At 42.7% G+C, this 27,267-nt stretch overlaps 1 protein-coding gene across 6 annotated transcripts in view; it reads left to right on the forward strand.

The window, feature by feature from the left end:
• Positions 1-27,267, forward strand: part of SEC24D (SEC24 homolog D, COPII component) — a 171,391-nt gene that overhangs the window by 40,148 nt on the left and 103,976 nt on the right. For all 6 annotated transcript variants that reach the window (XM_077278553.1, XM_077278579.1, XM_077278562.1 and 3 more), the window contains 6 exons: positions 3,109-3,233; positions 6,455-6,566; positions 6,956-7,083; positions 11,612-11,750; positions 21,310-21,425; positions 23,993-24,117. In XM_077278553.1, the coding sequence (XP_077134668.1) occupies positions 3,109-3,233; positions 6,455-6,566; positions 6,956-7,083; positions 11,612-11,750; positions 21,310-21,425; positions 23,993-24,117 (745 nt within the window). The remainder of the gene's footprint in view (positions 1-3,108; positions 3,234-6,454; positions 6,567-6,955; positions 7,084-11,611; positions 11,751-21,309; positions 21,426-23,992; positions 24,118-27,267) is intronic.

Below are 27,267 nucleotides of genomic sequence, written 5' to 3' on the forward strand. Positions count from 1 at the left end.
ACATCTGTAGTGAGTTTGTGTGCTCTCCCCGTGTTTGCGTGGGTTTCCCCCGGGTTCTCCGGTTTCCTTCCACTTTCTAAAGACATACTGATAGGAAATTTAGATTGTGAGCCCCATTGGGGACAGTGATGATAATGTCTGTAAAACGCTGCGGAATAAGATAGCGCTATATAAGCAAAGCATAATAAATACGTAATAAACTATGTAGAAAATGAGAGAGCAAATATCTATACAAAGGTGCATAAAAGGTTTACGGTAGTTCTTGGCGCCAGTCACGGTTGACTTATTATGTTTCTTCAGATATATGCATAAAATAATATTGTCCAGGACAGATAATGGAGCACAGACCGCTTGGTGTTCTTGCACACTCTGTCTGTTCTCTGACATAATATCTAGAGATGTACAAAAAACAAGACGAAGACAAACTATATAAATAGGGATCACTAGACATGATAAAATAGAAAATCTTTTATTAAGTAACAACTACACAAAAACAATGAATAAAAACAAAAAGTCAAAAACATGACACGAGACATGATCAACCGCAATTAGGATGACCAACCCTGTCGGGCAAATAGATGAATAATGCTATCATTGTAAATCATATACAGGACCCAGGTAAATTAGACCAAACAAGTGACATAGAAATCCCTCGCAATAAATATGCTCTGTGGATCCCCTGTAGCACAATGAAATAAAATATTAATATGGCTATAACAACTGCTGTAAGATGAAGGTTAACCCCTTAGTGACAGCGCCAAATTTAAAACATCTGACCAGTGTCACTTTATGTGGTAAAAACTCTGGAACACTTCAACAAATTCCAGTGATTTTGAGATTGTTTTTCTTGACACATTATACTTTATGAAAATGGTCAATTTAGGTTGATATGTTTTGTGTTTATTTATAAAAGAAATCAAATTTGACAAAATGTAAAAAAGTTAGCAATTTTCAAACTTTGAATGATTATCCCTTTAATTCAGATAGTTTTACCACAGCAAAACATTAATAAATAACATTTCCCTCATGTCGGCTTTACATCAGCACCATTTGTAAAATGTTTTTTTATTTTGTTATCATTTTAGGAGGTTTACAAATGTAGCAGTAATTTTTCATTTTTTCAAGGAAATTTACAAAATAAGTTTTTTTAGGGGCCAATCCAGGTTTGAAGTGCCTTTAGGGGTAGTATATATTGTAAAACCCAAAACTGATACCATTTTAACAACAGCACCCACTGACATACTGAAAACTGCTGTTGGGTAGTTTATTAACCCTTCAGGTGCTTTTCAGGAATTAATGCAAAGTGGCATGACATGAATAGAAAAGTTAATTTTTACCACCTAAATTTCTCTGACTTTTTAACAGGCCAACAGGCCGCTGTAGCCGGCATACTCTAAGGCCACAATTTGGCCGTGAATTGCCATGGCAAACATCAGGACCACACAATCATGATCTCAGGGTGCCGATGGGGATAAATAGGAAGCCCTCACATTCTATTAACCATTTATATGACGTAGTCATTATTGACAGCAGCATCTAAGGGGTTAAACAGATATGGACGGTGCCAACACTGATCATGGTTGATGCAGCAAATTGTCAGCTATAGTGTCCAGCCGACAGCTGCTGGATTGTCACCTGTATGGGGATACTATTCTCTTATATCTCAGGTCAGTTAATAGATGTTTTGGCAGTCATTAAGGGGTTAAATACAAAAAAAACAGCCATAAAGCAGGATGAAAACAAGATGTAATATGAAAAGCACTGCTGCAAAGAGCAGGGAACCAAGCGGCAAAGAATACCTACATCAAGCAAGTAATGATGCCAATGGTGTGTATTGATAAGCGAGCATAATAACCTGGGTCAGCAATAAGGCCATGCATCTGACAGGGCAGAAAACGCCCAACTTGTGTCGCCTCAAATGTATGGCTTCCTCAGGGGCTAGGGTTAGGGTTGGGCTAGGGTTAGGATTGGACCTAAAGTTAGGGTTGGGCTAGGGTTGTGGTTATGGTTATGATAACGGTTAGGGTTGGGATTAGGTTTAGGGGTGGGTTAGGGTTAGGGTTATGGTTAGGGTTATGGTTAGGATTGGGATTAGGGTTAGGGATGTGTTGGGGTAAGGGTTGTAGTTAAGGTTATGGTTAGGGTTGGGATTAGGGTTAGGGGTGTGTTAGGGTTACTACAGTTGGAGTTAGAATTGGGGGGTTTCCACTGTTTAAGTACATCAGGGGGTCTCCAAACGCGACATGGCGCCGCCAATTTTGCGTTCAAAAAGTCAAATGGTGCTCCCTCCCTTCTGAGCCCTGCCATGTGCTCAAACAGTGGATTTCCCCCACATACGGGGTATCGGCATACTCAGGAGAAATTGCACAACAAATTTTATGGTCCATTTTCTTCTGAAACCCTTGTGAAAATAAAAAAAATTGGTTCCAAAGTAAATTTTTTGTGGAGAAAGTAAAGTGTTAATTTTTTCCTTCCACATTGCATTAGTTCTTGTGAAACACCTGAAGGGTTAATAAACTTCTTGAATGTGGTTTTGCGCACCTTGAAGGGTGCAGTTTTTAGAATGGTCACTTTTGGGGATTTTCTGTTATAATGACCCCCCAAACTCACTTCAAATGTGAGGTGGTCCGTAAAAAAATGGTTTTGTAAATTTTGTTGGAAAAATGAGAAATCGCTGGTCAACTTTTAACCCTTATAACGTCCTATAAAAAAAATTGTTTCCAACATTGTGCTGATGAAAAGTTGATGTGTGAGAAATGTTATTTATTAACTATTTTGTGTGACATACAGTAACTCTCTGATTTAAGGATAGAAAAAGTAAAAGTTAGAAACTTGCAAAATTTTCAAAATTTCCATTTTTTCATAAATAAACACAAGTTATATCAAAGAAATTTTACCACTAACATGAAGAACAATATGTCATGAAAAAATAATCTCAGAATCGGTGGGATATGTTGAAGCGCTCCAAAGTTATAACCTCATAAAGTGACAGTGGTCAGAATTGTAAAAATTGGCTTCGTCATTAAGTTCCAAATTTTCTGTCAGTAAGGGGTTAAGTAAAAATTAGGCATATGATCTTAAATGTATATTTGACTGTTCATATTGTAGAAAACAGCTATGGTGCTCAGTTGACGGGACCCCCGATGCCTTACCCTGGTACATTTCCTGGAAGCCAACAGCAAATGTCTGGCCCACCTCAAAAGAAACTTGACCTAGATTCTATACCAAGCCCAGTAAGTCATTGTGTTATTACTACTGTATAGATATTTGTAGTGATTAGTGATGAGCGAATATACTCGTTACTCGAGATTTCTCGAGCATGCTCGGGGGTCCTCCGAGTATTTTTTAGTGCTCGGAGATTTAGTTTTTAGCTCCGCAGCTGAATGATTTACATCTGTTAGCCAGCATAAGTACCGTATATACTCGAGTATAAGCTGAGATTTTCAGCCCATTTTTTGGGGCTGCAAGTCCCCCTCTCGGCTTATACTCGAGTCATACCCAGTGGTCGGCAGGGGAGGGGGAGCGGGGGCTGTCTAATTATACTCTCCTGCTACTGGCGCGGTCCCTGCACGTCTTTTCCCCGGCGCCGGCAGCTTCTTCCTGTACTGAGCGGTCACATGGTACCTCTCATTACAGTAATGAATATGCGGCTGCACCTCCCATAAGGATGGAGCCGCATATTCATTACTGTAATGAGCGGTAATGGTGACCGCTCAGTAGAGGAAGAAGCAGCAGCGCCGGGGAAGCAGGGACTGCACCGCGCCAGGAGCAGGTGAGTATAATGAAGAGGGGGAGCGCTGCGCGATATTCACCTGCTCCCCGTTCCAGCCGCCGCTCTGTCTTTAGCGCCTTCTGCAGTGACGCTCAGGTCAGAGGGCGCTCTGACATGGTTAGTGCGTGCCCTCTGCCTGAACGTCAGTGCAGAAGACGCTGAAGATGGAGCGGTGCCGGAACGAAGTCAGGTGAATATTGAAAGTGCCGGGGGCCTGAGCGACGGAGAGGTGAGTATGTGATTTTTTTTTTTTAATCGCAGCAACAGCAAATGGGGCAAGTGTCTGAATGGAGCATCTTCTGGGGCCATAATGTTTGTGCAGCACTATAATGGGGCAAGTGTCTATATGGAGCATCTTATGGGGCCATAACTTTTGTGCAGCACTATAATGGGGCAAGTGTCTGTATAGAGCCTCTTATGGGGCCATAACGTTTGTGCAGCACTATATGGGGCAAGTGTCTTTATAGGGCCATAATCAACGTTTGTGCAGCACTATATGGGGCAAATGTCTTTATGGAGCATCTTATGGGGCCATAATCAACATTTGTGCAGCACTATAATGGGGCAAGTGTCTGTATAGAGCATCTTATGGGGCCATAATGTTTGTGCAGCACTATATGGGGCAAGTGTCTGTATGGGGCCATAATCAACGTTTGTGCAGCACTATATGGGCAAATATCTTTATGGAGCATCTTATGGGGCCATAATCAACATTTTTGCAGCATTATATTGGGCAAATGTGTCTATGGAGCATCTTATGGGGCCATTATTAACCTTTATGCAGTATTATATGGGGCATATTTTAATATGGAGCATCTTATGGGGCCCATCATAAACTTTATGGATCATTATATGGGGCTCCTAATTCAATATGGATATTCAAAAACACTTAACCTACTGATGTCTCAATTAATTTTACTTTTATTGGTATCTATTTTTACTTTTGACATTTACTGGTAGCTGCTGCATTTCCCATCCTAGGCTTATACTTGAGTCATTAAGCTTTCCCAGTTTTTTGTGGCAAAATTAGGGGGGTCGGCTTATACTTGAGTATATACGGTACATGTGGGGATTCCCTAGCAACCAGGCAACCCCCACATGTACTTATGCTGGCTAACAGATGTAAATCATTCAGCTGCGGCGAAGAAAACTACGGTAAATCTCCGAGCACTAAAAAATACTCGGAGGACCCCCGAGCATGCTCGAGAAATCTTGAGTAACGAGTATATTCGCTCATCACTAGTAGTGATGGGTCTACAGTGCGTATATCGCACGCAGGTTCAAAACTCTTTGTAAGGCTGGATTCACACATGTACATTTTTTTTATCCAAGTATTGATCTGTGTTTTCATTGGTTTGTGTTTCGTGCGTTTGTCATTTATTTTTCTTTCTTCAACAAAATCAAACGTAGTCTCCACAAACAAGACTGATGTCAAGTAAAGGATGGAGGGGATGTTGTGGGTGAGCGGATGAAAGATCACGATATTAGAAATTTCAGTTATCTTCTCCTGACTAATATTACAATATATTGTACATCTTGGTACACCACCAACCCTATGCTGAGCAGCAACGCTCATGAGCAAATGTGCAGTTTTTCTAAATTTCCACCACATTAAAAAGGCTAATTGGCAAGGGTAGAAATAGAAATTACAAGACTGTAGTACAGAGCTGGAAGAATTTTTTTTTCAGCAATGTTATTAGGAAATTAGATTGATAGATTTTTTATTTTTATTCTTGGATACGGCCATATTTGTGCATTTTAACTCTTAAGTAGTGATGAGCGAATATCCTTGTTGCTTGGGTTTTCCAGAGCACACTTGGGTGGTCTCCGAGTATTTGTGACTGCTCGGAGATTTAGTTTTCATCTCGGCAGCTGAATGATTTACAGCTACTAGCCTGCTTGATTACATGTGGGGATTCCCTAGCAACCAGGCAACCCCCACATGTACTCAGCCTGGCTAGTAGCTGTAAATCATTGAGCTGCCGCGATGAAAACTAAATCTTCGAACACTAACAAATACTGGGAGGTCACCCGAGCGTGCTGGGGAACACCTGAGCAACGAGTATATTCACTATCACTACTCTTAAGCAGCTTTACCTGTCTTCAAGAACTTGACTGCAACACTTGCATTGTGGGATGAAAACCACTTCTTTGTATGTTAGTGGACCATTTATCTTTATCTGTTGTCATGAGTTTGCTCTCATACTGTTCATTATGAAATCCGTGCACTCAGAATGATCACCCAGCGGCCGAGTCATTGAGACTGGCACAATTCATTGAGAGGCTCTTAATGAATTTGGTGCATCTTCTCAGTAGTGTGCGCCTCCCTGAAGCTCACTAGAAATGCTATTCCGATTAGGGACTGGAGTAGCATTTCTACCGTAAAAACCCTGTCACTTTTTTTTGCATATCTGCTTTAAACTGGGGAAACACCTAAGGTCACAATTTTTTTGCACAACTACACGTTGATCAAGAAATGTTCGACTTTTCAAAGCGTTTTGCACCATCTTTCTGACTTAAAAGCTTTGATAAATTGGGTCCCAGGTGTCTAGGAAGTGATATCTGGGCAATAAGGTATAACAAATCCAATAATTTAGAACACTATGCTTATCTGCCTTTTCTCACATATGTTATTGCTTAAGGAATAATTCTGCTAAGCTTTTCTAAATATTTTTTTAACAGATACAAGTGATTGACAATGATAAGATCAACAGAGCTGGCCAAGTGTACACCACTAATGTCAGAGGTCAGGTCCCTCCTCTGGTCACCACGGACTGTGCCGTACAGGACCAAGGTAATCATGTGCAGGTAGTTAAATATCACATTGACATCTGATGTGGAGATAGTGGTCACTCTGCTGGGAGGGCTACGAGAAATGTTACTGGCTGAGTTTATACAAGTGTGGGAACAACTCTAGAGCTGACTTTCTCAGGTTTCTTTGTGGTTTCCCAGAACAGTCCCCTATTAAAGTATTGTATTTCCTAATAACACAAGTAAATCTACTATTTGGGCAGTGAAATATTGCTTTGGACAGGTTCTGTGATCTCTATGAAGAGAACCACTCTGTTGTTAATCATGTAGTAAGTATTGTGGCTCGCCGACTGCTTTTGTTAGCAGTCTCCTGGATTGTGGGATATGATTTTGATACGCATTGGTCATAATTAAATGTCTTTAATGTTGCAGGGAATGCCAGCCCCCGTTACATTAGATGTACGACGTATTGTTTCCCTACCTCCTCCGACATGGCTAAACAGTCTCAAATTCCACTTGCCGCTGTCATCAAGCCTCTAGCTGTGGTTCCCTCAAATGAGGTAAGAGAAACTTTGGCCAGATATGTTCAAATTCTTATATAAAGCTGGTGTGACCTCATCATCTAGTCATGCGAATGTTCCCTAAGCTGTCGCAGAGAACATTTAGGATGTGAAAGGCTTCGCACATGCAGTTTAGTAAGTAGACAAGAAAATCAGGAATAATTAATATATTTGTCACTGATCTTTGTTGATCCCGCATCCATACAAATCCTTGTTTCCGTGTCGGGAAGTCATCAGGGTGGTATGTGAAGACGGCTGACTGTTAAATGACTATGCTGACCCCCTTCTTTGTCAATGCAAGGGTTCTTGTCTTAATATTACGTTGTGTAATTTCCTTTTTAAGCTCTTTTAAAGGGAACCTGTCACCAGTTTTTTCATTTGTGAACCAATACCAACACCTTCTTCAGCACCTGTGCTGCATATCAGAAAGTTGTATATTAAGCCCTGACTCCCCTGTATATCCTCAAAAAACCTTTTGAAGTGCTACAGCAAGGTATGCAAATTTGGATGTTCAGGCCTGATGAGCATCATTGCAGCGGCACCTGTCCCTCCTCTCCCCTGCTAAACACCATCCTCCTGCTGTGATTTGAAGTTTATGACCCGTCCTGTGTCCTCCGCGTAGCAGAATAGAATCTGGCGCCTGCGCAGTGACATCGCCGGCTTGCGCAGGCGCACTTTGCTCCACCCTACTACGGGCAGAGACTAAAACCTGACTGTGCATGTGCCGGCACAAGTCTTTTCAGCTCCTGCTTACCGGAATCATTTTGCCCATATTGTTTTATTCCCTGTCGCCAGGAGTGAACTCCTGTTCTGCGATTTCTGGCAGCATTAAACAAAACAGTATGGGTGAAATGGTTCTGGTAAGCAGGAGCCAGAAAGACGTGTGCCGGCACATGCACAGTCAGGTTATAGTCTCTGCCCGTAGTAGGGTAGAGCAGAGTGTGTCTGCATGAGCTGGCGATGTCGCTGTGCAGGCACGTGATTTCTTTCATCTATGTGGATGACACAGAACTCGTCATCCACATCAGTTACAGCGAGAGGACGACATTTAGCAGGGGGGAGGAGGAATGGGTGCTGCTGCAATGACACCCATTGGACTGGACCATCCAAATTTGCACACCTCGCTGTTGCACTTCAAAAGTTTTTTTAGGGAATAAACAGGGGAGTCAGGGCATAAGATACAACTTTCTGGAATGCAGGCGCTAAAGAAGGTGGGGGTATTGGTTCATACATAAAAAAACTGATGGCAGGTTCCATTTAATATAATTATTTTAAACTGGATAACACCTTTAAGGGTGTGCACAATTTGCCACATAGGTTGTCACATACCATTTTTCCTTAAAGGTTAATGTTATTAGGTTTAAGATAATAATAATTATTATTATAATTATTATTATTAATATAGGTTTTGGATTGTTGCAATTTATAAAATCCACATTGAGGTACCCCATTGAAGGGTAATATAGAGAAGCTAAACCACTTGGAAGATGATCTGCCATTCATTTTAATGTAAAAGTTTATATCCTAAGATGTCTAGATTCACCAGCAGCAAAAAGTAAGACAGAAATTACTGACGGCTTGTCACCAATGAGCAACAACTGAGCATATTTCTTAGGGTGGTGTGTGCTGGGATCTGCAGTGTCATTCCTCAGCCGTCCTCTTCAATCTGATCACTTACAATGGAGCGGAAATTGAGACATTAAACAGAGAACTAACACAACATGTGCAAATGTACAGATAATACAAAATACTGGCGATTATTAATCTGTCCATTATTGTGACTGGTAACGGTGTCTCCTGCCAGCCTGCATCTCCACAGCATGTTATACAAGTACATGGACATTCAGTAATATGACAGGTCTTCACTAATATATTTGCTGCTTTGTAAATGTCTTATTATCCTGGTGATCATATCCAGGAAAACACAGAGTCTTTAGTCTGCCTCTGCCAGATTTGGACTTTGTTAATCAAGCATTCTTTCATTATTAGCTCCTGCGTGCCTCAAACTATCTAACCTGATATAATTATGAGCCCACAAAGGCAATTACTGTTAATGTAGGTATAACCGAGCCCTGGACTGATTCCTTGCATCATTTCAGTCTCAAAAGTCTTATGTCTACAATAATTCGGAGATTTAGACACCTTCAGTGCTGTGGTTTAGAACCATAGCATTGTATTAGTTTAGCATTATTACCCAAGCAATGCTGACAGTGAGGCAGTGTGTCACTTGTTCATAAAATATAATTTAACACCTTTTAAAAATCCATAAGCTCCCTTGAATGTGCTGCTCTTTTCAGTTTTGCACTGCATCATTTCATTGCAGAGATTTCACTTTTTTTTAACTTTTGTAGTGCATCATGTGAAATCTCTGCTTGCAGTCCAACTGGGCTTTTCTTCAGAGTCCTCTCTGGGGGCGTGTGCTTTATCCCCTCCCTCCCAGATGCTGCCAATCACAGCTTGGGAGTGTCTGAGATTGCTAGTTCAGCTGCTGAGCTGTGATTGACAGCATCTGTGAGGAAGGCTTGAAAGTGCACGTGCCCAGACAGGGTGCTGAAGAAATGCCCAGTTGGTCTGCAAGCAGATATTTCACATGTTGTGCTTCAAAAGCAGGTCCCCTTTTGAGTTGTTTTTTGTTGTCATTTTTTACCTCTAGTAACAGATCTAGTTGTCAACTTTTGGACATTGAAACAAAGGCAGGTATACAATGTGGCCTTTTTTCGGTGGCCCTTACATTGGTTACAGGAACAATACAACCAAGAACCACATGGTCCTGTTAATAGTGATGCATTACAATGATAGTTATTGTACCCCTACAAAAGTGATAGCCACAATGCCCTTTATCTGGTACAGCCACAATGTCAAAGAAAGATTTGTACTGTAGGTCACCTTTGCCAGTAACTAAATATACAGCGTCACCATTAGTGATCTATAGAATCAGAAGGGATGAAGGGCTCAGTTTCCTTGCCATCAGGTATCTAGTATCAGCCGCTGCAGACAGCAGATTGTCAGACTACCTCCCACTTCTGAATGAGATGTATGTGATGACAAGTCAGAAAATCTATCCGAAATGTCGAGCAGGTAAAGAGGTCATTTGTCTGCCTCTGTTACAGCAGATAAAGGAAGAAATAAATACAACCTTTGCTTAGCAACTATCTCTCGCAGCAGATCCTCTATGAAGTGCGGCATGTTTCTTATAATTAGACTAGTGATGGGGGATCCATTCTGTTACTGAGAGGTCAGCCCTTGTGTTATCTGGCTGCAGCCACCGCCGGATGAGCCGTGACTGGTGACAAAGATGCACGTGAGGGAGAGCTTCTCCTTCAACAAGATAAGGTAGCAGCGGGTGTCAGTGATATCATGTGAGCACCGCTGAGTATTGTTATTGTTTTGTGATGTTATTGCTGTTTTTAATCTTGTACCTGTAGCCTGGGGAGGCTCATACAATATATATATATATATATATATATAATCACCCAAAGCTTCTCACATACTGTAGCAAGTTTTCAGCCATCTCAAATTTAATGCAAATCTAAGAACTTTGCTATTACACATTTTCTAAGAAGGTGTCCTCTGTTCTACACCCGGTAATCAGTAATAAGCACTGCTGCGTGTAACCAGAGTCCCCATCTCACTGACACCCGTACATTTCATGCCTACAGGGGTGACACCCGTTCTGGGCCCTGTACGGTGATAGGGGGCATATATGGGGGACTGCTGCTGCAGTGTTACAGGTGCCGACACTCAGATCAGTGGGCATCGGAGGGAGGGTGCACCTTATAATGTGTAACGGGAAAGCCCTTTTCATGAATAAGAATGCTTGATAAAAAAAAAACCAGGGTAGCAATGGAAAGACGAATTCATCATATAGTGTAAGTTGGAGATTGGTTCCAAACAATCATTTTGTTGTCATAGATTTATTATTGTTTAATCCGACGGGTGTGCGTCTATGGTGAAATGTTACAAATTGATCTGCAAGATGAGTTGTCTGCACCCTTTATTTTAGCAATTATTGGGTATTTTAGTCGTTTTCCTTCCCACTACGCCTGGTGCAGATATCCATTTATACAGAAGTGTGGTCTTTTTCAGCCATTCCTGCCTCTCTATGCAATGACCCGGACAAGGTAGCTTTGATTCCCTAATTACTGGTTATATGGTGACTCCTAGAGAGAGCTGTTGGAATAGCAGTGCATTGAGCCGTAAGATAGTGCAGTAGTGATTGGTAAAACATTGCAAATTAACGGTGTAGAAATGTAATTTCTAGCTTTAACCCTTATCAGAAAGTAGTAGATAAAATCTTTTACCATTCCAAAGGCTTCATCCGAGCCAAATCCTCCATCAGTGAGAACCAAGTTCAGTTTAATCTCAATAAAAGGCATATAGCTTAGATATGGGGCATTTCTACATGGACGATTTGCCCTGGGAATTGCCATTTTTGGTGATGCTCAGCACACGTAAATGTGTGTTCAGAGACATATTTAGTAAAATGTTTGCATCGATGTAACCAGATTGTCCCTTTATTTTTTTTTAGACCCCTCTCTATCTTGTAAACCACGGGGAAGCTGGACCAATCCGCTGTAACCGGTGTAAAGCTTATATGTGCCCATTCATGCTGTTTATTGAAGGGGGAAGACGATTCCAATGTGGATTTTGCAATTGCGTCAATGAAGGTAAATCTCCTCATATTTCCAATCATGTTTGAACCTGCGGAGGAGCAACTACCTCCATTATCTGTATAGTTGTATGGATGGCATCAAATGCTTCCTATATCGGGGCTACACAAAAATAACTGTCTGCTTTTGACCATTTAAATGTTTTTCTGTTATTTTACAGCAATGATTCCTGAGGATGAAGCATCTTTTACCTCCTTACTTTGCTGTCACTGTTTCAGCACTCTTTACAGGGTCTCTCATCTTAAACTCTCCCTACTTACTGGAAGGTTCCCTATATAATCGAATTGCAGTCCGCCAAATAATTGCATGCAACAATTTTCTTTTTATTAAAATATAAACAGGCTGCTTGTAAAATCATGAAAGTTGCAGATCCTGCCTGTTAATCCTCCTCCGCCCCCTCACACTTTCTTCATTAACTTTGGGATTATAAATGGGCTTGTAGGAATTTCTGTACATATTCATTAACCGATGCCTTTAGCGAGTACAGCGTCTTTCATTTCTTTTAGAAAGACAGACCGTGTAAAACATGCTTCTAATAATGATATAAGCCCAGGGCTATTTTGTGCCCATTCTTACAAATGGCATTGCATTGTTTTCCTCCATTTCCTCCATGGATTTGGCCCCACTATTAGTCAAAAAATGGAACATTGAATAATAGTAATGTAGCTGTACAATATAGTATGGAAACATTGCATCTGGGAATATGCTGGAAAGGTGTCTAAAGCATGATGCTCACATTACCTTCATTGTGAAATAGCAAGCATCATGTCACACATATAGCAAGAATTGCCGGATTCCGCAGTAAGCAGCCTTGTATGGCTAGTGCATTACACAGTATGTCATTACAGAGGACGTGTCTGACTAAAACAACCCCCTTCTCAATCTATTCTCCCGACTTCTAAAATTTGGTCAATGGGGCCTTGCTATTGGTAGGTACATGACATAAGTTCATTTTTTTTTTAATATTCCTTCTCTACATTTTTTTTTTCTTCCTGCAGTTTTATTTTTAATTAGGTCACGCATCGTCCTTCCTGGCTTTGTTTCCTTTCTGCTGATCTGAATCTTAAGAACCCATTTGAAAAAAGTTTAAAAACTCAAGTCAGGATTACACTTACAGTTTTTTTCAAAGAAAAGCAGACTGTTTCCCTTTTGTTGAATCCATCCCTTTGTTTAGCTCTGAAAACTGCATGTGCGATTTCAACTTAAAACGGTTGATTGCATCTTCCATTTTCATAACACAGGCCCAATATGGTATATTAAAAAAAAAAAAAAAAACATGCTAACCTACTGAACCCTTGTTTCTCCCCTGTACTGTTGCTGGTGTCTCTCGCCAGCCTCCCTGTATCCTCTCCAGTAAAGCTGCTATGAGGTTGAGGTGCTGAGTATATTTGCCCACCAGAACCTGCCAGGGGCCATTTGGATATTTAGACCATCACTTGGGGGCCATACAGAATTTTCAACTTGAAATTTACCTAGCTATATTTGGTCAAACTTTTACATAGCTCACCCCTAATGGGAAGGCTGGAGCTGCTTCTCTTTGGTGTGACTGTGATATTAGGCAGTATTGATGTTACTACTCACAACTTCTTTTCCAGATTTGTGTCAATCTAGAGCTCAGTCAGCTCTTTGGGATTAATTCAGTAAGTTTTGAACACATTGCACAGGTGCAATCACTGCTAACATTACATTTAAAGAACTCAAGAAGTAGGGTGGGTCTGCAGTATGCATCACTTAGGATATACTGAGACTGCTTTATATACATCACATAGGAGACCCTGGTGCACATAGATCACAGGAGACACTGGGAGAACATGGATCACAGGAGACACTGGGAGAACATGGATCACAGGAGACACTGGGAGAACATGGATCACAGGAGACACTGGGAGAACATGGATCACAGGAGACACTGGGAGAACATGGATCACAGGATCACAGGATCCTGAGTCAGGACGAGCGGTGGATGCCGCGTCCGCATAGCACAGCACCGGCACCAAGTGTAGCCTGCTATTTATAGCTGTACCAGCCACAAGCAGAGGGATTAATCTCCTATTAGAACGTCAATCTGTGAAATACTCAGAGAGGTACATTGATGAAGGTCTAACCTGAGACCGAAACGTCAATATTGTATGTACTCTCTTTCAATTAAATCTCTCCTTCATTTGACCACGTGTGTGCCAAGTTTATCCACAACATAAGTACGGTTTGGGCACCTACTTGTGCACCACAATTTATAGTAGTGCCTACGGCTATCTTCCACTCTTAACAGATGTAGGCCGAGTCCAGTCATGAATAGCCTGGACCTTGACTGGGTCCATCTCAATAGTAGAAGGAGAAAAAATAAAACCCAAAAAGGAAACCTTCTGTACTCCGAAGAGACATTTTGAGCCCTTCACAAATAAGGCATTGGCACGCAGGACCTGAAATACCATCCTGACCTGCTTCACATGGGACTCCCAATCATCAGAAAAGACCAAAATGTCATCCAGATACACAATCATAAATTTATCCAGATATTCTCGGAAGATGTCATGCATGAAGGACTGAAACACAGAAGGAGCATTAGAAAGTCCAAAAGGCATCACCAAGTACTCAAAATGGCCTTCGGGCGTATTAAATGCTGTTTTCCATTCATCACCCTGCTTAATACGCACAAGGTTATACGCACCACGAAGATCTATCTTGGTGAACCAACTGGACCCCTTAATCCGAGCAAACAGATCAGACAATAATGGCAAAGGATACTGAAATTTGACCGTGATTTTATTTAGAAGACGATAATCTATACAAGGTCTCAGAGAACCATCCTTCTTGGCCACAAAAAAGAATCCTGCACCAAGAGGGGGAGGAGGACGGGCGAATATGTCCCTTCTCCAAAGACTCCTTTATATAACTCCGCATAGCGGCATGTTCTGGTACAGACAAATTAAAAAGTCTTCCCTTAGGGAACTTACTACCAGGAATCAAATTTATAGCACAATCACAATCCCTATGAGGAGGTAGGGCACTGGATCTGGGCTCATCAAATACATCCTGGTAGTCCGACAAAAACTCAGGGACTTCAGAAGGAGTGGAAGAAGCAATTGATACCAAAAGAGCATCGCCATGAATCCCCTGACAACCCCAACTTGACACAGACATAGCTTTCCAATCCAGGACTGGATTATGGGCCTGCAGCCATGGCAGACCCAACACGACAACATCATGCAAATTATGCAGCACAAGAAAGCGAATCACCTCCTGATGTACAGGAGTCATGCACATGGTCACTTGAGTCCAATACTGAGGCTTATTCTCAGCCAATGGTGTGGCATCAATTCCCCTCAGTGGAATAGGGAATTTTAAAGGCTCCAAGATAAAACCACAGCGCCTGGCAAACGACAAATCCATCAGATTCGGGGCAGCACCTGAATCCACAAAAGCCATAACCGAGTAGGATGACAGAACAAATTAAAGTAACAGACAAAATGAATTTAGGCTGTATAGTACCAACGGTGACAGATTTAGCGATTTTTTTTTTTTTTTTTTAAGCGCTTAGAGCATGCTGAGATAACATGAGCAGAATCACCACAGTAAAAGCACAACCCATTTTGACGTCTATGACTTTGCCGCTCAATTCTGGTCAGAATTCTGTCACATTGCATAGACTCAGGTTTCTGTTCAGAAAACACCGCCAGATGGTGCGCAGGTTTGCGCTCCCGCAAACGCCGATCAATCTGAATGGCCAAAGCCATTGAGTCATTCAGACTTGCAGGCGTGGGGAAACCTACCATAACATTCTTAATGGCTTCAGAAAGACCTTCTCTGAAATTTGCAGCCAGGGCACACTCATTCCATTGAGTAAGCACCGACCATTTCCTAAATTTTTGACAATACACCTCTGCTTCATCCTGACCCTGAGAGAGGGCCAGCAAAGCCTTTTCTGCCTGGTTCTCAAGATTAGGTTCCTCATAAAGCAGTCCAAGCGCCAGAAAAAACGCATCCACATTCAGCAATGCAGGTTCTCCTGGCGCCAGGGAGAAAGCCCAATCTTGAGGGTCGCCACGTAACAAGGAGATAACAATTTTAACTTGCTGAGCGGAATCACCAGAGGAACGAGGTCTCAAAGAAAGAAACAATTTACAATTATTCTTAAAATTCAGAAACCTAGATCTATCTCCAGAAAACAACTCAGGAATAGGTATTTTTGGCTCTGACATAGGACTGTGAACAACAAAATCCTGAATGCTTTGTACCCTTGCAGCAAGATGATCCATACTAGAAGTCAGACTCTGAATATCCATGTCTGTAGCTAAACTCAAAGCCACCCAGAGATTAAGGGGAGGAGAGAAGCTGGACAGACTGCAGCAAAGGAAAAAAAAAAAAAAAATTGCACTCAGGACTTCTCTTATCCCACTTCTGCGATGCATTAAACACTTTTTGGCCTGCTGTACTGTTATGATCCTTAGTGGCTGAGGATCACAGAACTGACCAGCTAAGTAACTGAACATAGGACGAGCTCTAGGGAGGTGGTAACTGGACTGACCGCAATCCTGATCCTAACCGCACACACTAAAGGTAGCCGGTGAACGTGCCTAAATTCCTAGACGTCTCGACGCAGCCTGAGAAACTAGCTACGCCTAGAGAGAAAGCAAAGACCTCACTTGCCTCAGAGAAATAACCCCAAAGATATAGAAAGCCCCCCACAAATAATAACGGTGAGGTAAGGGGAAAATACAAACGTAGAAATGAAACAGATTCAGCAAATGAGGCCCGCTAATACTAGATAGCAGAAGATAGATAGGAAACTGTGCCGTCAGTAAAAAACCCTATACAAAATACCCACGCTGAGAGTTCAAGAACCCCCACACCAACTAACGGTGTGAGGGGAGAAACTCAGCCCCCTAGAGCTACCAGCAAGCGAGGAAATCACATACTAGCAAGCTGGACAAAAACACATAATAAACCAAGAAACATATTGAACACTGATGAGCAAAAAATGAACAAACAGAAACTTAGCTTCTCTTGGAGAGACTGATAACGAATGTAGTCAGGAGAGATCAAAATAGCACAGAATACATCGACAGCAGGCAACAACTGAAAGTCCAGGTGAGCTAAATAGGAAACCAACTAGCAGATAACGAGACAGCTGATCCCAGCCACAGACCCGCAGAATGACAAAAAGAGCCACCAGAGGGAGCCCAAAGATAGCACTCACACAGTACCAATTGTGACCACAAGAGGGAGCCCAAAAACAGAGTTCACAACATATGTCCAAGTTACCAGTCAGATTTCATGGAGTGAGTGATGGACCCTGCATGTGAACAAGACCTATGACAAATGTAAACTAAACATTTGGGGCGAGAAACCTGATTATTACGTAAAGTGTGAAGCGCAATCACCTTACAGAAGTAAATTCCCTGTGGAGGGACAGGATCCCCAATATTACTGTCAGGATAAGGATTCAAAACGTTTCCAATGAGAGTAAAAATTGAGAATCGTGTCCCAAGATGACTATTTTATTAATATTCTGATTATTATGATCAATTTTCTGGAGCTGCTCTTGTAATGCAAGAAAGTAGAATTTCTGAGGGTCTTAAAGTGGAAAGTGAGGGGAGTTCTTGGTGTGCAGATAAATGCGCACTTACATACGGAGGAGATTACCGCTGCTCTTATAAAAGAAAACCTTTATGGATCAGATCAGACTAAAGCTGTGGGATGGCTGCTCTGTAAAGCGCTTCTCACCACTTACGTCCAGATAACACTTTTACAGGCACAAGGAGCGGGTGGAACTGGAAACGTGGAATCAAATAGTTGTTTTAATAAGCTCCATGTGCCTATGGATTTCATGGCTTCAACATCTATTAATCTTCCAGTGACAGGCTCGTTTTCACTGAAGATACCATGCCATATTTGTCCAAGAATGACTCTATGTGACTCATAAGCGAGTGTTTCTGTGATTTTGGATGAGTCCCAAGTTTTCTTTTTGTCAGAACAAGTCCTGCTAGACATTAGAATTAACTTGGATATCCTCATCCGCATCGTCCTGGTACAGTCCTTTCCCTAAAACAGTCATCTTCTCCACTTTGAAACTTGAGCCCTGAGACCCAGATGCTGAAGGTTTCCTTGTTCTCCTTGGCAGGACGTGGGCTTTTTAAATTAAGAAAACTAGATCGGCATCTCTGCTTATTATTACCATCACACGAGCAGTATTCTTGGCAGAACAGTGATCAGCGGGTGACATGCTGGGGTCTGGTATATCTGTACCTTACTGTGTTTCACGTTCTTAAATGCAAAATCTCCTTGATGTGGATTTTCCTCATAGTCAATGAGCTGTCGGTTTTCAGACTTGCGATTTTCAATGTCACATAACTGTCCTGCAGATCCATAGCTGCTGCACATTGGATCACATGCTTTGTGCAAGGTAAGGGAATTGCAGCCGCTTGGGCTCGTGCTTGTGATGGGCACATGGAGCCGGAATGGCAATACACGGGGCTGTAAAGCTGCTTATATACCAGTAACCCAGGACTGGGGCTGGACAGAGATATGCAACCCTACAAGCTATGCCTCCAGGGGAGAATACTTAGGCAGATGGAGCACGTTGGGGCTCATGGACGTCCTATGGCTCTGTACAGAAGGGAGCTGTGATATGGCCATATGAATGCACTAAGATGCACTCGTCATTGGCTAATAGAAGGATATTGGACTGCATTTCCCATTCCCTTTTACTTAAGAGAAGCATTAACATTACTTCCGGCTCTCTTATTATATAGGCCGCAACTCCTGGCCAGTAGTAAAAAAAGAAAACCAAATGGATTACTTAAGGGATCCTTAACAAGTACCGGTAAACCAACCTTGAAAAAAAACCTTTAAAAATATTCTTTATTTCAATACTAGTTAAAATACGAAACAATTAGACAATATGAATAAACATATCTAAATATAACTAAATAATGGATATGAGGAAATCAAATTGCTTTAGGTTGGCTCCTAAAGGATGACAATATGGTGTCCCCGCTTACTAAAAATGAGTCCCTAATTTTTGATTTTCAAATTGAGCATGTTTTAGGATCACTGCATTTGGATTACTTTGAGATATTGCTCTTGTTTTCACGGCGTGTACATATATAAATAGCTCTAGTGCGGTGGCACTATTGGTTTAGCACCACTTACTGTGTATTTTCTGCTATTTTGTTGGATGTTTTGCTTAGGTACAGGGCTATATAGGGACCAATAGGGTCAGTCTGTGCTGAGCGGGGCGCCATATTGCCTCTACATTAGGGTGCCAACCTTCGGGGACAGGTAGGTGTAAGAATAGGGCTCTATCTAGGGACCATAGAACATCTTTGATTTCCACTTCAGGTGCTATATATTTGAATCAAGCATACATATTACATCTGGAGTGCTTTGAAGCCATTTCTTTGGCTTACAGTCTCTTCACACATATATACAGATCGGGTGCCGTGGCACCTTTGGGGTTGACACTATTGGGATCATTTTTATTTGGATGCTCAGTTTAGAAATATGGTTACTTAGGGACAATTAGGATCAGACTACGCTGAACGGGGATGACACATTGTCATCCTTTAGGGTGCCAACCTCCACTGGCAGGTAGGGGTAAGACTAGGGTTCCATTTAGGGGCATAAAGTGATTTGAGTGCTAGTGGCCTCTATAAGCCCAAATACGCATACAAAAGGGATGTGTGTCAAGATCAGAAAAAAGGCTGTTTGATGCCATGAGAAAAGCATTTTAGGAACAAATGTCCAGGATTGCCGCTTACTCTCCTATGGAAACCTGTAAGTAGCCTGTAGGTGATGATAGCTGGAATAATGGCTGACGTGATCCACTGGTTGGGCCCAGTTCTTTTGTCTGCCCTTATTCACACCGAGGTCAACATTGACACATGATAAGGTTTAATATTAGACAGTGTAGGACCGTCCCGATCAGAGCTACCTTGTCGTGGTGGGATGAAAAAAAAGTATTACTAAAAGCTCTTATTTAAATACACTTTTTGCTTTTTATTTACCGTATATACTCGAGTATAAGCCGACCCGAGTATAAGCCGACCCCCCTAATTTTGCCACAAAAAACTGGGAAAACTTATTGACTCGAGTATAAGCCTAGGGTGGAAAATGCAGCAGCTACCGGTGAATTTCAAAAATAAAAATAGATGCTTCATACCGTTCATTATGGCCCCATAGCTGTGCCATATAGTGCTCTGCACCATTATTGCCCCATAGCTGTGCCATATAGTGCTCTGCACCATTATTGCCCCATAGCTGTGCCATACAGTGCTCTGCACCATTGCCCCATAGCTGTGCCATATAGTGCTCTGCACCGTCCATTATTGCCCCATAGCTGTGCCATATAGTGCTCTGCACCGTTCATTATTGCCCCATAGCTGTGCCATATAGTGCTCTGCACCATTATTGCCCCATAGCTGTGCCATACAGTGCTCTGCACCATTGCCCCATAGCTGTGCCATACAGTGCTCTGCACCATTGCCCCATAGCTGTGCCATACAGTGCTCTGCACCATTATTGCCCCATAGCTGTGCCATATAGTGCTCTGCACCATTATTGCCCCATAGCTGTGCCATATAGTGCTCTGCACCGTCCATTATTGCCCCATAGCTGTGCTGCTGCAATAAAAATAATAAAACACATACTCACCTGTCTTGCTTGCAGGTCCTCGGCGCCATCTTCCCGGCGTCTCTCTGCACTGACTGATCAGGCAGAGGGCGGCGCGCACACTATATGCGTCATCGCGCCCTCTGACCTGAACAGTCAGTGCGGAGAGACGCCGGGAAGATGGAGACAGCTCCCGGCGTGTGGAACGCGGACAGGTGAATATGTCATACTTACCTGCTCCCGGCGTCCCGCTCCTTCCCCCGGACAGCTGGTCTTCGGTGCCGCAGCCTCTTCCTCTGTCAGCGGTCACCGGCACCGCTGATTAGAGAAATGAATTATGCGGCTCCGCCCCTATGGGAGGTGGAGCAGCCTATTCATTTCTCTAATGAGCGGTCCCACGTGACCGCTGAACAGGGGAAGAGCTGCTGCACCCGGAGACCGTGGGACGGGCAGGGGGAGCGCCAGGATCGCCGGGACTAGGTAAGTATGCCTCAGCGCCCTCTCCCCCTCACCCGCCGACCGTGACTCGAGTATAAGCCGAGGGGGCACTTTCAGCCCAAAAATTTGGGCTGAAAATCTCGGCTTATACTCGAGTATATACGGTACTTAGTTACAGCAGGGTTTTTGCTCACGTTTTCAATTGTTGGTTTTATATGTATGTAATGTTGTATTCTTACTTCATCCATGTGTATGAACAGGTCTTTACAATAACTCACTCTCTGTATCATTATCATCCTTTTTTTCTTTGTCTTTTTGTTTGGTGACTAGTTTTTATTCTTTGTCCCCTCACCTGTGTCAGTTGCTAAAGATGTGTGATTTCCTCCGGTCCAGCTTTTCCCCGCTGACTTTGTTTACCTTACGTTGTCTTAGTCTTATTTGCAATGAAACATTGTCACCGCCTGACATGTCAATAAACTTGTGTGCCTTCCTGTTTATGTTTTGTTAGTCCCTCCGTTCTACTTCCAACATCTGGACCATATTGGCAGAAGAGTGGACCATTATGAAAGAGCAGAATTATCTCTGGGATCTTATGAATATGTGGCTACGCTGGATTACTGCAGGGTGAGTGCATTGTGGACGGCGTTTCCTTTCTGCTTTTCAGTTTCTATCTCTGTGTACAAGAACTTTTCTAATCTTTCTCTCTTTTGGCGCAGTAACTTATAACAAGGGGATGAATTAATTTAACCCCTGCCTGGATAGTGTTGGAGCTACAGTGTAGGCACTACCTTCCATTGACACAAATATATAGAGATTCTGATTATTTTTGTATTATTCACCAATAATTATAAGTCCCTGATTTTTCTGGGGCTTAATAAAGCTGAATGCATGGAGAGCGGTGTGCCAGTAATACTTCCTTGGCAGCAAGTACCAACCTGGAAATGCTGGCAAATATAGGAGCGTCAGCGTGTAGTGGGAATACAGAACACTAGGGGAAAAAAGGTTTTTTCCTATTGTCAAATGTTAATTTCCTAGAAATGTGTGTCTTTATGGAGTGAGCGTGGCACATGACTTTGGGGCGGGTCTTTATGAAGGTGGCGTGGCTCACATTCCTCTCTGGGGTGTGTCCTTATGAAGGGGCATGGCTCACGCGACTATCTGGGATGTGTCTTTATGGAGTGAGCGTGGCACATGACTTTGGGGCGGGTCTTTATGAAGGTGGCGTGGCTCACATTCCTCTCTGGGGTGTGTCCTTATGAAGGGGCATGGCTCACGCGACTATCTGGGATGTGTCTTTATGGAGTGAGCGTGGCACATGACTTTGGGGTGGGTCTTTATGAAGGGGGCGTGGCTCACATTCCTCCCTGGGGTGTGTCCTTATGAAGGGGCATGGCTCATGCGACTATCTGGGATGTGTCTTTATGGAGTGAGCGTGGCACATGACTTTGGGGCGGGTCTTTATGAAGGTGGCGTGGCTCACATTCCTCTCTGGGGTGTGTCCTTATGAAGGGGCATGGCTCACGCGACTATCTGGGTTGTGTCTTTATGGAGTGGGCGTGACACATGACTTTGGGGCGGGTCTTTATGAAGGTGGCGTGGCTCACATTCCTCTCTGGGGTGTGTCCTTATGAAGGGGCATGGCTCACGCGACTATCTGGGATGTGTCTTTATGGAGTGGGCGTGGCACATGACTTTGGGGCGGGTCTTTATGAAGGTGGCGTGGCTCACATTCCTCTCTGGGGTGTGTCCTTATGAAGGGGCATGGCTCACGCGACTATCTGGGTTGTGTCTTTATGGAGTGAGCGTGGCACATGACTTTGGGGTGGGTCTTTATGAAGGGGGCGTGGCTCACATTCCTCCCTGGGGTGTGTCCTTATGAAGGGGCATGGCTCACGCGACTATCTGGGATGTGTCTTTATGGAGTGGGCGTGGCACATGACTTTGGGACGGGTCTTTATGAAGGGGGCGTGGCTCACAACACTCTGTGGGAGCAGGTCTTGATAACAGGTCTTCTTTGGGCATGTGCACACGTCATCTTTTAGACGCCCACATACACGTATCATTTTTGAAGCGGAAAATGCTTCAGGAAAATGCTGGCGGTGTCTTCCCTGAGGTCTCATTTTTGCGACAGCTGTGCTGCCAGGGGTGTTTGCTAATATATAACATAGTGGGATCACCAGGAGAATAGACCGGTCACTTCTTTTAGCTGCTTCAACACTTTCAAAGCCTGAAATGGTTAAAAAAAGTGACAAGACAGAAAATATGCATAGCAAGTCATTTTGACATTGCTGTGCATATGTTCTTTCTTTTTTATGTTGTGTTTTTCTTTTTCTTTTTTTTTTTTCTTTTAGTGTTTATTTTCAGGCAGGTTCCAGGAGAAATCTGTCAGAAAAAAAATGTTTTGTGCACGTACCCTTTAAGTCTAGAATTTTAATCTGTTAGTTGCATTCATGAGATGCCATTTATTTTTAGTTTGGTTGTCTCCCTTCCTTCCTAAGGAGAAGTTGTTTTAAAGGGCATGTACCTAGCTCAGACGTTAATCCCTATGTATAGACTATGTCCAGAGGACCTGTTGAGAATGAAAGGAGCTGAGGTGTGCATCCCGTTCTCGAGATTGGTGGGGGTCCCAGTGGTCACATCCCCAGTGATGCAGAAGTAATTCCTTTATCATATGAATAGAGGCTAATGTCTAATCTTGCTACATGCCCTTTAAAGGATCATTATTGTAAACATTGGGCCCGATTCATTGTTGCATTTGCACCTTTTTTAAATCTAGTTTTTGGCAGTCTTTAATTCGTACCTAATTCTTCTTTTAATTTGTGCCTTTTTTAAAGTTTTTTCCTATATATATTCTCCTGGTTTCTTTATATTCGCCATTGGGGAAGAGATTTTTGTTTTCCATTTGTTTCCTGCTGATTGATCAATTGCAACATTTTAAAAAGTCTCAAAATTTGGCGCAAACATTCTCCAATTCACCACCACGCCAGTGGTATTTTATGTACAGAACTTTCGGCAAAAAAGACGCAGAACTGGTCAAAGACAAAAATAAAGCGCACGTTTAATTTTGTGCAAAATTCATGAACCACATGCGTCATTCTGAAGGCAAAAAAGTATAGTAACTAAAAACCCCACATATGATGAATTGTGTATAATAATATTATTACTATTTTTAACTAATATTTATTTTCTAGAAAAACAAGCCTCCCAATCCACCAGCCTATATATTCATGATCGATGTGTCCTACATCAACATTAAAAATGGGGTCGTCCGCTTGATATGTGAGGAGCTGAAGACTCTGCTGGAGAGACTGCCAAGGTAAAAGTCGTGTCTGTTACAGTTGTTATCGGGAGATAGGAGATGATTTTTGTTGGACAGTTTTCTCCGCAGGTGGCTGACTAACAGCCTCTAAGGGCGTTTTCCCACATGCTGTATTCATGTGCTAAAACTAGAAGGTAATTTAATCTAAAAGGAGGAAAGTTGAATATTTCTCATAGACTTCTCCTCCCCACAGCTCATCTGATAGTGATCAGCTTCAATTCTCCATAATTATAATTTTCATATGAGTATATTCCAGTTTAAATCTGAATGATACCATGGAGCTTAGGCTTAAATTACAGGACAGAGGATTTTTTCTGTAAGCGGCAGTACACAGGCTCCACATGGCGGCACACAGAGTAAGTATGGGTAATTGGTAGGGAGTTCTGTACGGCCATGTTGTCTTGCATTGGGTGATATTAACCATCTTATAGAAAACTTATGATCCATTGCTTGCAGTGAATTGGGTTGTTGGATTGTTTTTTTGACAATTGTCTAATCAGATCAATTGTCTTATGCCTATTTTCTTACTGTATTTTAAGCCTCAAAACCTGAGCAGTGGAAATGTGCCAAATCACTGTCTGACTGTCAGTTATGCTATGTTCACATCAAACACTTCAAGTGGTTTTCACCAGAATCCGCAAAAAGCAGTATGTCAGGACAGAGGCCAGAAAGAGTTTACTGTGACTATTCATGTGATTGGCTCGTTCAGGGTTTCAGTTGGGGATTCTGTGATTCCGATAGTAACCCTCAATGTAGTAAGTGCTCGCCGGAGAGCCTGACCAATACCAATCTGAAAGGGAACAATAATCTGCTCACAATGTTATTAGTGTATGCATAATGGGAAATACATAAACTACACCAGATTTCACAATTCAAACCGCAGACAATATCACATAAATCTTGGACCTGATTACATTAGTATTCATCCTTTGTCAGTGCATACTTTGCATCTGTCCCTCTTCACTGCTGCTGAGATCTTACACTGCTCAGTGCAAGCTGCAGTAGTCAGGCTGGGTGGACGGAGACTAAATATGCTTGGACTCAGGAGCTATTTCATTCTATACCTGGACTCCTAAAAGCTCATTTTATTATCAGGATTGCATATTAATTCTACACTTGATTTCCACAGTAAATACATATCAGCAGTTCTGAGAGATCCGTTCATTGCTGTATGCAGTTTTAGCATTGTGAAATTTAGGGACAGATTTTTCTGCCAGATTCATTTTTTTTCTCATAGAGTTATATTAGCGCCGGATTGCGCCTGATGGCCACATGTTTCATCCGTTTTTTTGCTGGATCCGTCAAAAATGATTTTTCCGGCGGACGGAGAAAACGGTTCCAGTGATAAACGGGTGGAACGTGAGGTAAAATGACTGGATCCGGCTACCGAATCCGGTATTTTTACACTGCGCATGCCCAGAACCTTCCTTTTTTTCTGTCTGTCTCTCTCTCTCTCTCTCTCTCTCTCTCTCTCCTCCAGCAGTTAAAAGCAAATAAACGCTGCAGTGGTGCTTTAACCCTTTGCGACCGATAACCTTATAGATACGCCATGGGACGTGTCCCTCCTTTGATGCGAGCTCTGGCTCGGAAGCCTGTACCTTTCCCTGCACTTGACCACTGATCTGATCAGTTGTCATGTGCATCTAACAGCCGCAAGTGGATTCATGATTCACCCGCTGCTTTTAACAAGTTAAATGTCACTGTCAATCTCTGATAGCAGCATTTAACACACGTTAACAGGAAGAGAATCACAAGACATGGCCATCGGTGCCCCTCTCACGTCCTCGCGGGGTGCCAATCAGTTGTCATGACAGCCGGAGGTCTGCAGAAGACCCCTGGGCCTGTCATTGTAAATCTCCTATGAACGCTGGCACATGGCCGATATACTGTAGGAGATTGTGATTTTTTTTCTACACATAGCAAGGCTAAAGTACTGCTATGTGTAGCACAGGCGATCGGATGATCACAACTTTAAGTCTCCTTCCTAAGCCAGTAAAAAAAAAGAAGTTTTTAAAAATTTTAAAGAAATAAAAAAACACAACTTTTGCCCCCTTCAAAATAAAACAATTTAAAAAATGCACATATTTGGTATTACTACTTTCAGAAATGTCCTGATCAAAGTATAAAAACTAAATAATCTGATCGGTAAATGGCGTAATGTGAAAAACAACAGAAACTCCAGAAAAAATTTTTTTTTGGCGATGCCACATTGCAATATTGGGTGATCAAAACATTGTATCTACACTTGCACTTTTTTTTTGCAATTTCACCACACTTTTTTTTCTGTTTTCCAGTACAATATATGGTAAAATCAATGATGTTATTCAAAAGTACAACGCATCCTGCAAAAAACGAGCCCTTGTACGCTATATGAATGGGAAGATTAATAAGTTATGTCTCCGGGAAGAAGGGGAGCAGAAAAGGAAAACTGAAAATCACTCGGGGTGAAGGGCTTAAAGGGAACCTGTCACCCCGTTTTTTCAGTATGAGATAAAAATACTGTTAAATAGGGCCTGAGCTGTGCATTACAACAGTGTATTTTGTGGACCCCCGATTCCCCACCTATGCTGCCAAAATACGTTACCAAAGTAGTCGTTTTCGCCTGTCAATCAGGCTGGTCTGGTCAAAAGGGCGTGGTGTCTTCCCCCAGATCTTGCTTAGTTTTCCGTTGGTGGCGTAGTGGTGTGCGCATGTCCAAGGTCCCGAATCCACTGCACAGGGGAGTTAAAAGAGCGCGATGTGCACTATTTCATTGGTGATCGGTGGGGGCGGCCATCTTCCTTTGGCCGCGCGTGCGCAGAAGCGAGCTCTGCTGGCCGCGGCTTCAGGAAAATGGCCGCGGGATGCCGCGCGTGCGCAGATGGAGATCGCGGCGGCCATTTTCCTGAAGCCGAGATGCGAACGCGCGGCCAAAGGAAGATGGCCGCCCCCACCGATCACCAATGATCGCCACTACACGGCAGCACTTCTGGGCGGGGCACTCCATTTTTTCCCATCTTTCTTGCGAGCGCACGGGGAGGCACGGCAACGGGAGGACGCTCCCACCGCACACCGCCTGCTTCACTAGGACTGCAATGGTATCTGACGTGGGGAGGAAAGCCGCACCCATCTAGTGCCGTATTTACAGAGGTGTCAGTGACTGTAGTG

The sequence above is a fragment of the Ranitomeya variabilis genome, chromosome 1, assembly GCF_051348905.1.
Source record: "Ranitomeya variabilis isolate aRanVar5 chromosome 1, aRanVar5.hap1, whole genome shotgun sequence".
NCBI classification, from domain to species: Eukaryota; Metazoa; Chordata; class Amphibia; order Anura; family Dendrobatidae; genus Ranitomeya; species Ranitomeya variabilis.